Consider the following 11,591-nt stretch of genomic DNA (forward strand, 5'->3'; position numbering starts at 1 on the left):
GAGCCTTAACTTAGACAGTGGTTAGCCTGGAATGTCAGAGAAAGAATCTGTGTGTGTTATATCACTGAAAGTTCAGAAATATCTTCCTGGGTTCGGGCTGCTATGCACACGTTTCAGAGCCCAGCTGAGGCACATGTGATCATGCCTTCTTTCTCAGTTCCAGATCATTTGGTAAACAAATGCCTATTCCCCTGTGTCTTATTGTTATGGCTAATTCAAGTCCTCAGGGTCACACTAGCAAAGGGAGCTGGTTTGAGATTGCAGTAGGGGCTGTATCCCTGCTGTGCATTTCTGCGGCATGAAGAAAGCTAGTGCTCTAGTCTCAACTGAAACTGAAGAAATCAGTAGCTAACTTGTCCTTTCCAATTTCTCTTGAGGCACTCTGGAATGCAACTCTTACTGGAAGAGACTATTCATGAAAAATTTGTTGCATCAGTCTTTAAATGAGAGGCAGGGAAACCACACATCCTGCCCACACCTACTTCCCTGGAAGATTTTATCTACAGTTCAGCTGTCCTAATGGGTCTCAGCAGCTTGCCAGGTCAAAGCCTAAATGTTTCAGAAGGGACATCCAAAAGTCATCACAGGAAGCTTTCGCCGGGAACGAAGAGTGCTATGAAACCATGTCAACAAGAGGAATGTTGTACACTTTTAAACTGAATAGCAAGAGGTCCTTGGTAGAAGAGAGATGACCCAAGCTTCCCCGTATAAAAGCATCTGGAAACACACTGTTTAATTGTCTTTACCAAGATAGGTTAATGTTGGGAAATGTGCCACCTCTTACTGTGCAGCTCCCTGCATTGAATCTGTGCTTCATATCTCCTAAAAAGCCCCATCTCACCAAAAAGAGTTTGATAGCAATGTATGAAGCTTCTTTTATCCACAGTAATGCCATCGTGAATATTAAAGAAGGTCGTCCTCCATACAGCTTGGTGTTGGGGACCTTGTGTAGTTTCTTCCCCATGATTTCAGCTTTGGCAGACGATGAGCAGACATCCAGATTTCGTCATCTGCCATGAGCTTGCTTCTGTAAGCCCCAGCACCCCAGGACTCTCAAATCAAGTGGTCTGTGTTCTTGTTCCCACTCACTTTAAACGTGGATTTGACGTGCCTCCTCCTTTTCCCTTCAAAGCAGTCACCTGATGCCAGGCTCTGCCATCTCGCTCAAACAGCAAACTTTGGAATAATTTTTGTTTTTTTACTCTTTCTTTAATCTACGTATAATTGGTTGCCTTTTTTTTTTTTAATATCCCCAGAATTTTCCCTTATCTTTTCATCCTCTTCTCTCCTTGTCATCTGATTTCACCCATTGATTCTGCGTTTGAACTAGTTCATATCCAGCCTTCCTTTTTAGTCCCATGGTCACAACTAAGCTAACGCTTTAACATAAATTCCTTGCTTTGTTAGCACATTTTTTGAGGAACTGAGGCATAAAGAGATTAAGTAACTTATCTAAGATTTTACAACTAGAAAGTAGCAGAGCTGGCATTTGAACCAAGGTACTGTAGCTCCAGCCAGACTTATTTGAACAGCTATGTTAGGTTTAAAATTTTAAAAGTGCTAGAAAAGAAATCAGCAGGGTGCTGTGAAGGGAGCACAGTGCTGACTGCTCTAGACAGGGATATCAGGAAAGGCCTCTCTAAGAAAGCGACATTTCAGCTAAGATTTGAGTCAGGGTGCCTGAAATATTTGTCCTCTTCCCACTTCCCCTCCCAACTTACGTCTCACCTCTCCAGTAAAATATCCCTTGTTCCCCCATAGCCTGGTTTCAGCAACTTCTTCTCTACACACTGTGTCCTAGCTGCCCACACCTAAGGTTAGCACAGATTATGTACCATTATATTACAGTACCTTGTACTTACATAAACACCTGTGAAGGGAAGACACGGATGCTTTTGCTAATTAATTCTTTATGTTTGCCTTACTTCAGGGACTGTACCTCATGCTACTTTTGTGCCCTTGCTCCACTCTTGGTCACACCTACTACAGCTCAGGACAGAATGTAGCCATTAAGTAAGTATATAAATTCTTATACTTTCAGACTTTGCCTAGGCCTACTTAGTTCCATTTCATCTGGACCAGTGGCTCTCAAGCTTTTTGGTCTCAAGACCTCATTAAAAATTATTGAAAGACCCCAATGAACTTTTGTTTATGGGGGCTATATTTGTCAATATTTACCACATTAGAAATTAAACCAGAAATTTTTTAAACATAGGAATAGACGGGGACACTATTAACCATCAGAGCAATGACATCATTACACATCCTGTAGCATCTAGAAAACTATAAAGTAATGAGAAGGAAAAAGACAGATAACACCTCAGTATGCCTTAATCACATGACAATAGTTTTGACCTCGTGGAGCCCTGAAAAGACCTTGAGGCCCCCCAGGGGTCCCTGGGCCACATTTTGAGAAGTGCTGTTCTTTATGTATGACACACCAATGAGTTCATCTCCTCTAGCAGCCTTTAGTCAGTCTGTGCTCTGTGTACTAGTTTTCTATTGCTGTGTAACAAAGTGCGGCAAACTTAGTGGCTTAAAGTAACAGTCATTATCTCACAGCTCCGTAGGTTAGAAACCCGTTCAGGGCTTAACTAGTTCTCTACTCAGGGTCTCACAGGCTGTAATCAAGGTGACAGCCGGGACTGAGTTCTGATCTGGAACTCTAGATCTTCCAAACTTGTTCAGGGTGTTGCTGGCTGAATTCAGTTCCTTGCAGTTGTAGGGCTCATGGTGACCTGTTTCTTAATGGCCAGCAGGAGAGTCTCTACTGCACCTTGTCTCTTTTAAGGACTCACGTAACTGGGATCAGGCACACCTCCGGTAATCTCTCTCCCTTTTAATTAAATCGGTGTCAGCTGACTAGGAACCATAATAACATCCTCAAAATCCCTTTTGCCATATTAATATAACATATTCAGGAGAGCAATAGCCCATGATATTCATAGGTCCCATTTCTACTTCAGGATAGGGGGTCATACGGGGTGTGGGCATCATGGTTAGAATACTGGAGGCCGGCTTCGAATTTGGCCAGCTACAATGTACCTGGCGTTTTTTGTTTTGTTTTGAAAAAAAAATTTTTTTTAACTTTTACTTAGACCACCAGACTCCTTCATTAGTATCCAAGTTCTCTAACTTATTTTTAGTACAGGAAATTCGTGTCTTCCAAACCTCGTCCCTTTTCTAGCAAGTTATTCTGTGCCTCACTTTGTTTACTTGTCAAATAGGCATAATAATGGTACCTAGTTCTAGAGTTGTGAACACCAAACTAGATGATACATGTACTGCCTTTAGCACAGAGCCTAACACATAGTAAGCCCTCAGTTACCTTATGTCTCCAGGCAACCAAGGTGGCTTCCTTGGTATGTAGTGGCCTAAAGGAAGGCTCTCCTTAGACTAAGCCCAGCAACCACTCCCACCCTCTAGGATGGCCTTTATCAAACAAAGCAGAAAATAACATATGTTGCCAAGAATGTGGAGAAATTGAAACCCTTATACGTTGCTGGTGGGAATGTAGAATGGTTCAGCAGCTGTGGAAAACAGTTCGGCAGTTCCTCAAAGAATTAAAGTTACCATGGGACCCAGCAATTCCACTCCTAGGTGTATACCCCAGAGAACTGAAAACATGTTCACACATATCCTGTACCCAAACATTCATTCCAGCATTATTCATAATAGTCAAAAGGTGGGAACAACCTAGATGTCCACCAAACTAATGGATGGATTAACAAAAGTGATATATCTGTATGATGAAATATTATTCAGTCACAAAAAGGATGTGACTAATTCATGACATGCTACAGCATAGATGAATGAACCTTGAAAACATGCTAAGGGAAATAAGCCAATCATAAAAACCCACATATTGTATGATTCCATTTACATAAACTGTCCAGAATAGGCAAATCCATTGAGAGAAAGTAGATTCATTGTTGCCAGGTGCTGTGGGAAGGGGCAATGAGGGTGACTTTAAATGGATGTGGGGTTTTCTTTTAAGTGAGATGTTCTAGAATTCGATAATGGTGATGGTTGTACAACTATGAATATACTAAAACCCACTGAGTTGTACACTATAAAAAGGTGTACCGTATGGCATGTGAATTATTTCTCAATGAAAAAAGCTATCATCAGTAGTCAGGGAATCTGTCCTTAGATATTTGTGGCTGTGTATACAGATGAAGAAAGACAAACCAAAAACTAAGCACAGCAGCCAGGAAGCTGCTACAGGGAGTGTTTTTGTTTATTGTGATTCCATCTCTGCCCATGACCAGAGACTGAACAAAGACAGAAGGTCTGGGGACAAAGCGTGGCCACTGGGGAAGAGCTGAGTAAGAACTGGGTGAAAAGAGCCAGTGGGGGGCCTGGAGGGAGAAGATGGCCTTGGCACGCAGTAACTCCCTCTCCCACCTCCTCCCTAAAGGGCCTCAACCCAGACCACGGAGGTGAATTGTATTTTCCAAAGTTGGCCAGCCACATGCTCTGCAGTATGACCCGGCTGCTTCCTCACTCAGAAGTGGAGTTTGGTTGCTCTCCCTTGGAATTTAAACCGGCCACCAGACTGCAGCGAGAGTGGGAAGTGACATTCTAACTCAGACATTCCCCCGGGGGATGCCGTCACAGAAGGCAGCCACTAGGCTGTGAGAAGCGCAAGCCCCACGGAGGGGCCAGGTGTAGGTGTTCAGGGTCATGGTCACAGCTAAGCACAGGCTTTGAGTCATCTCAATCCAGGTGGTAGACGTGTGAGGGGAGAAGCCTCCAGATGATTCCAGCCCCGCCATTTGAGTCACTCCCAGCCTTTCTAGTCCTCCCAGCTGAGGCTCAAACACCACGGAGCAGAGAAGAGCCCTCCCTTCTGTGCCCAGTGAATTTCTGACCCACAGCGTCCATGAGCAGAATTAAATGGTTGCTGTTTTCTGCCACTAAGTTTTCGGGGAGTTCATTTCAAAGCAATAGGTAATTAGAACAATGACCTTTCAGAAGGAGCCAGTCCCTCTAAAGTTTGGTTACTTTGGCTTAATATTAGGAGAGGAGACGATTTCTCCCTCCAAGGCAAAAGGAAGAAAATGTATTTCTACACCATGGATAGGAAAAGGCTTTTTTTTTTTTTCTCCTTGCTCCTTGGCCTGCATGTAGCAGTGAAATAGAAACCAATGGATTCTTTTAAATCTTTTAACCATATGCAGATGAATAAGCAAATGCTTGGACTTGATGACTAATCTCTCTTCCTTCCCTGTATAACTGATTTTTTTTTCCACTCTAATAAACTTTAGCATTTAAACAGAAGTCATGTGTCACATGTATGATGATTAGCGGCAAGAATGTAGAAAAAGAGATAGCTGCGGAGCACGAAGCCTTAATTAATAGCCAAGCCATTCAACTGAAAATAAGAACAGTGTTTCTGGCAGGGAAATGTGAACTTGGCATCCTTTTTCTTCCCTCAGTCTTTTTAGGAGAATTATTTAAAATTCAATGATTATGAAGAGAACTTTTCAGAGTTTTCAGCTGAGCTCCAGTGATTGAAGTACAGTAATCTTTCAATGACATTGAGTAGGGCCACTCTCCCCATCCCTGGGTCCTCCTGTGAACTGCCAAACCCCAGAATTTGCAAACTGAGACTAGTGCGGAAATCAAACAGAAGAAAAGGCGACAGCAGCAGGAGGGATGGAATCTGGAATGACAGTCTTCTCCTCTTTTGAAAAAAGGGGAAAGAAGTTTCATTCTTCAAAGAAAAGAGAAAGAAAACAAGACTTTTATGGAAATACCATATACAGAGTTGGCAGAAATTCAGCAAGGAATAAAAAGTATCCAAAATGTTGCCTTGTTCAGTTCCAGCCTGGCAGCCAAATGATAGAGGCTCCATTTTCAAGCTGACTTGCTCTGAACTTTCTGGACCTATGACCATGCAAGGCCTCTAGAAGGGCCTAAGCTTTGGTCCGTTGATTCCCCAGCTGAACAAACTAAAGTCTAAAGCGGCCAGATGGAGAAAGAGCTTAAAATTCATCAAAATCTTATAGAAAACAAAGTGTTTATGGATGAAATGATAAAAGGCCTGAGATTTTGGCAAACTTCATTGCCAGGGTGGGGAAGGAAGGCAGGTTTACAGATGAAACAGGATTAGCCATAGGTGATCTCCCTGGAATTGGGGCGGAGGAGACAGTGGGTACACTGGGCATCATTATACCCAAACTTCATCATATTATATTATTCCCTTTACTTTTGTATGTATTTGAGCATTTCCATAATTAAAAGTTTCAAAAATATAAATCATGTTAGCAATCTTCAACTGCGAAACAGTCAAAGAATATATTGATTACAGGTAAAATGAAACAAACTAGGTTTTAAAATGAGAACAAGGAAGGAAATTTACAAATTACATTTGTTCGTATTTAACTCAAAATTCAGTCAGTCTGCACATCTGATTTCTGAACCAGAATACGTTTTTCTGACTTAGAATATTCAGTCCTGGAGCTTTCACTACACTGCTCTGGAGTACAGAATGTCACCTTCTTCTTTATCCATGTAAGGGCTGTGCTTCTCATTGTTCAGTAAATATTTGAGGTGTTCCCACCTCAACTTGATGAGACCCTCACAGGAGGCTCCCGGCACTGACTCCCACTGAAGGTGTCCCCTTTCTCCAAGGACACACTCCTTGCTCCTATCCAGAAGACGGCAAGAGCACAAGTCACCTCTGTGGACTGGGAATATTGAAGTCAGTGCTGACCCTAAAGTCTTCGTGCTGCTGAGGAGATGGCATTGTGGAGCAGAGGAAAGGCAGCTGCATGGTAAGAGCCCTGGGTCAGGTTGTGGCTTTGCCACTATGCATGTGTTTATTTTTATTTATTTATTTTTTTAAAATAAATATGTTGAAGTCCTTACTCTTAATTAATTAATTTATTTTTGCTGTGTTGGGTCTTCGTTTCTGTGCGAGGGCTTTCTCTAGTTGCGGCGAGCGGGGGCCACTCTTCATCGCAGTGCGCGGGCCTCTCACTATCGCGGCCTCTCTTGTTGCGGAGCACAGGCTCCAGACGTGCAGGCTCAGTAGTTGTGGCTCACGGGCCCAGTTGCTCTGCGGCATGTGGGATCCTCCCAGACCAGGGCTCGAACCCGTGTCCCCTGCATTAGCAGGCAGACTCTCAACCACTGCGCCACCAGGGAAGCCCTATGCATGTGTTTAATCACGGTTAATTGTAATATATCTGTGTTTCCTCACCACGTACGTAACATGAAGGATTTGGACGAGATCATCTTTGAGATCCCTTCCAACAGCACTGCCACCACAGCAATAGTAACAGTAGCTTGCATGATTTATCACATGCTAGCAACAGTGCCAGGTACTGCACTAAGCACAGTGCGTGCAGTGACTCATTTAATCCTCAGACCCAGGCAATGGAGTTCCCACACTTTATAGAGACCCCTCCACTTGCCACTCCTTCCTTATGGGGCCAGAAGGGTGCGACCACCCGAGCCCACACTCCCTTTCTGGACCAAGCTCTGGCTGCCAAGGACCCCAGAATCCCCTGCCTCAGTGGCCCAGGCCTGCTTCTAGGACTTGCGGGGTCCTCTTCCTCAGGTGTGCCCTCCCAGGTTGGTTTACGGTGGGGATGAGTAAGGAAGGCTTTTAGGCCCTGCAGGCTGGGGGCAGGACACAAGGCACAAAACTCCTCGGTGGAATGAGGTAGAAAGAGAAGGACAATGCGGGGGGGAGTTATTTAAGCTCTTGGCTGGGGTCCTGTAAATGTTAGGGGTGGGAATAATGAGATTAGTATTATTATTACCATCGATTTTTACAGAGGATGAAACTGAGACGCAAAAAGCTTGAGTGATTGCCTGAGGTCGCACAGCTGGTTAGTGGTGGAGCCAGGGCTCAGAGTGTTGTCCTTGTGATTCCAGGCTCTCTTGCCTTTCATGCTGCCACCCAGCGAAATCTGCAGACCCCGCAGATCCCCAAGGGCCTCATGAGATGCAGGGAAGGTCCTGAAAAGCTATCTTCCACCAGTTAAGCTGCTTTTCTTCCCCCAACTACGTTATTGGTGCCAACTAAGAATGTGGCAGACAGTAGTGGTGGCCAAGCCTCATCCAGAAAAAATTACCATGGGAGGTTGATTCAACAGAAAAATATTTGATGTAAGAGTATGACAGTTAATCCTAGGATTTCACTTTTTGTTCTGAACTTCTGACCCACAACTGCTAGACCAAACACGGAATATCAGGAAGGTACCTTAACTAGATTTTAACCCTGTTAAACAAGTGTTTGGCCAATCAAGTAAGTAGGCCTTTGTTGATTTCCTTTAAACTCTAAAACCAGGAAATGACTTCTAATATGTTAAGACCCCCACCTTCCCTCCAAGGACATCCTGAGGCACAGAAATAAAATCTAACCAAACATGCTTTCAATGACTATTCATCATGAAACATCCAGCAAATTATAGGTAATTTGAAAAAGCAAATTTCTGAACAAAGCTATAAAAATATTCTTGCAGTATTTTTAGAAGGCATAATTTGATGTATTTAGTACCAAGTACTCAATTTAGCTGTGTTAGATATTAAGCACAAATATCTAAAGTTAGTCTTAATAATAGTAACTAACGGTATTGAGTGCTTGTTATGTGCCAGGCACAATCCTTCATCTTTTGCATGAATTCACTCACTCGACCCTCACACAGCCACATGTAGTAGCTAATATTATTAGTTCTTCACAGATGAGTAAACCGAGATACAGAAAGAATGGTAAGCTTAGAACCGAGATTACACACAAAGGGGTTTATCAAAGTAGTATTTATAATAGAAGAAAATTGGAAACAATCTAAATTGGAAAACATTTAGTAAATTATGATATGTCCATAGTGAACAGACTTGTGGTTGCCAAGGGGACGTGGGGAGAGAGAAGGATGGACTGGGAGTTTTTTTTTTTTAACATCTTTATTGGGGTATAATTGCTTTACAATGGTGTGTTAGTTTCTGCTTTATAACAAAGTGAATCAGTTATATATATACATATTTTCCCATATCTCTTCCCTCTTGTGTCTCCCTCCCTCTCACCCTCCCTATCCCACCCCTCCAGGCGGTCACAAAGCACCGAGCCCATATCCCTGTGCCATGTGGCTGCTTCCCACTAGCTATCTACCTTACGTTTGTTAGTGTATATATGTCCATGCCTCTCTCTCGCCCTGTCACAGCTCACCCTTCCCCCTCCCCATATCCTCAAGTCAGTTCTCCAGTAGGTCTGTGTCTTTATTCCTGTCTTACCCCTAGGTTCTTCATGACATTTTTTTTTCTTAAATTCCATATTTATGTGTTAGCATACGGTATTTTGGACTGGGAGTTTGAGGTTGGTAGATGCAAACTATTACATTTAGAATGGTAAACAATAAGGTCCTACTGTATAGCACAGGGAACTATATTGAATATGCTGTGATAAACCATAATGGAAAAGAATATTTTAAAAAAGCTTCTTTTCGGCCGGAACCGCCGTCTTCCAGTAATTCGCCAAAATGACCAACACAAAAGGAAAGAGGAGGGGCACCCGTTACATGTTCTCTAGGCCTTTTAGAAAACATGGAGTTGTTCCTTTGGCCACATACATGCGAATCTACAAGAAAGGTGATATTGTAGATATCAAGGGAATGGGCACTGTTCAAAAAGGAATGCCCCACAAATGTTACCATGGCAAAACTGGGAGAGTCTACAATGTTACCCAGCATGCTGTTGGCATCATTGTAAACAAACAAGTTAAGGGCAAGATTCTTGCCAAGAGAATTAACGTGCGTATCGAGCATATTAAGCACTCTAAGAGCCGAGACAGCTTCCTGAAACGGGTGAAGGAAAATGATCAGAAAAAGAAGGAAGCCAAAGAGAAAGGTACTTGGGTTCAACTGAAGCGCCAGCCTGCACCACCCAGAGAAGCACACTTCGTGAGAACCAATGGAAAGGAGCCTGAACTGTTGGAGCCCATTCCCTATGAATTCATGGCATGATGGGTGTAAAGAAAATAAAAGACCTGAACTGTGAAAAAAAAAAAAAGAATATTTAAAAAGAAAGTATACATGTGTATAACTGAGTCATTTTGCTGTGCAGCAGAGATGGGCACAGCATTGTAAATCAGCTATACTTTGTTAAAAAAATAAATTAAATTTATGATATGTCCAGATAATGGACTATTTGTGCAGTCATTAAAAATCATATTCTTGGGCTTCCCTGGTGGCGCAGTGGTTGAGAGTCCGCCTGCCGATGCAGGGGACACGGGTTCGTGCCCCGGTCCGGGAAGATCCCACGTGCCGCGGAGCGGCTGGGCCCGTGAGCCATGGCCACTGAGCCTGCGCGTCCGGAGCCTGTGCTCCGCAACGGGAGAGGCCACAACAGTGAGAGGCCCGCGGACCGCAAAAAAAAAAAAAAAAAAAAAAAAAATCATATTCTTGAAGAATATTTAATGGTGTAAAAAATGCTTAAAATGCTATATTAAGTAAATTTTTAAAAATGATGCAAATAAGTGTATATTGCGAGCACAGTTTGAAAATCTACGTAAATATATGCAAAGTTTAAAAAGGGATAAAAACATATAAAAGGTTTTAAATGGCTCTCTCTGAGTTAAGAAATTATGTATGAAGTTTGCTCTATAATTTTAAAAAATCTATATTGATTATGTATTACATAATGAAAGAAAATAAGATTTTAAAAAATGACAATTCCTGTGAACCATTAGTTTAGGGAGTAGAAAAAAGGAAACATAATGTCTTCTAAGAAATATTATACAGCAGTATAACAAATAATAATAGAAATAACTACTTAATAAACATGTGTCTAGGGAATTCCCTAGTGGTTCAGTGGTTAGGACTCTGCACTTTCACTGCCAAGGGCCCGGGTCCAGTCCCTGTTAGGAGAGCTAAGGTCACACAAGACTTGCAGCTCGGCCCTCCCCACCCAGAAAAAAAAACACTAATACCGTCTTACACGCAGCTTTCACAGCATCTCACTTGATCCCTGCAAAGACACTGAGAGGAAAGTAGTCTTGGCTTCCATTTTTCAAATGATGAAAATGAAGCTCAGAGAGGTTATGACTTTTCCAAGGCTCCACAGATGGTACATGATCAAGCCAGGTCTGAAATCTTTGGACACTCAGTCACAGTGCAGCATCTGTGAACAGAGGCCCGGTTTGTGGGCAGAGCCAGAAATAGGTTGTACTGACCATGTTCTAACTTCTTCACAGTGAGGTTGAATAAGTATGGCAGCAGATGAAGAGAGCCTCACACCAGTTCATGGGAAGGCCCATGAGATAGGAATCGGGAGATCTGAGTTCTGGTCTTGCCATTGATTAGGTCTGTGGGCAAATCCTTTGACCTCTCTGGACCCCTATTCATCTAGATCAGCGGTCCCCAACCTTTTAGGCACCATGGACCGGTTTCCTGGAAAATAATTTTTCCACGGACCAGGGTGGGTGGGTGGGGATGGTTTGGGGATGATTCAAGCGCATTACATTTAATGTGCACTTTATTTCTATTATTATTACATTGTAGTATATAATGAAATAATTATACAGCTCACCATAATGCAGAGTGGGAGCCCTGAGCTTGTTTTCCTGCAACTAGATGGTCCCA

The 11,591-nt window shown here is 42.8% G+C and overlaps 1 protein-coding gene across 1 annotated transcript; it reads left to right on the plus strand.

The window, feature by feature from the left end:
• The first annotated feature begins 9,438 nt into the window (after positions 1-9,438).
• Positions 9,439-10,020, plus strand: LOC114899073 (60S ribosomal protein L21). The gene has a single exon (XM_029229457.1). It carries the CDS (start codon positions 9,492-9,494, stop codon positions 9,972-9,974), a length of 483 nt encoding a protein of 160 aa, XP_029085290.1. The 5' UTR covers positions 9,439-9,491; the 3' UTR covers positions 9,975-10,020.
• The last annotated feature ends 1,571 nt before the right edge of the window (positions 10,021-11,591 follow it).

The sequence above is a fragment of the Monodon monoceros genome, unplaced genomic scaffold, assembly GCF_005190385.1.
Source record: "Monodon monoceros isolate NGI ecotype Baffin Bay Population unplaced genomic scaffold, NGI_Narwhal_1 Super_Scaffold_18, whole genome shotgun sequence".
Lineage (NCBI taxonomy): Eukaryota > Metazoa > Chordata > Mammalia > Artiodactyla > Monodontidae > Monodon > Monodon monoceros.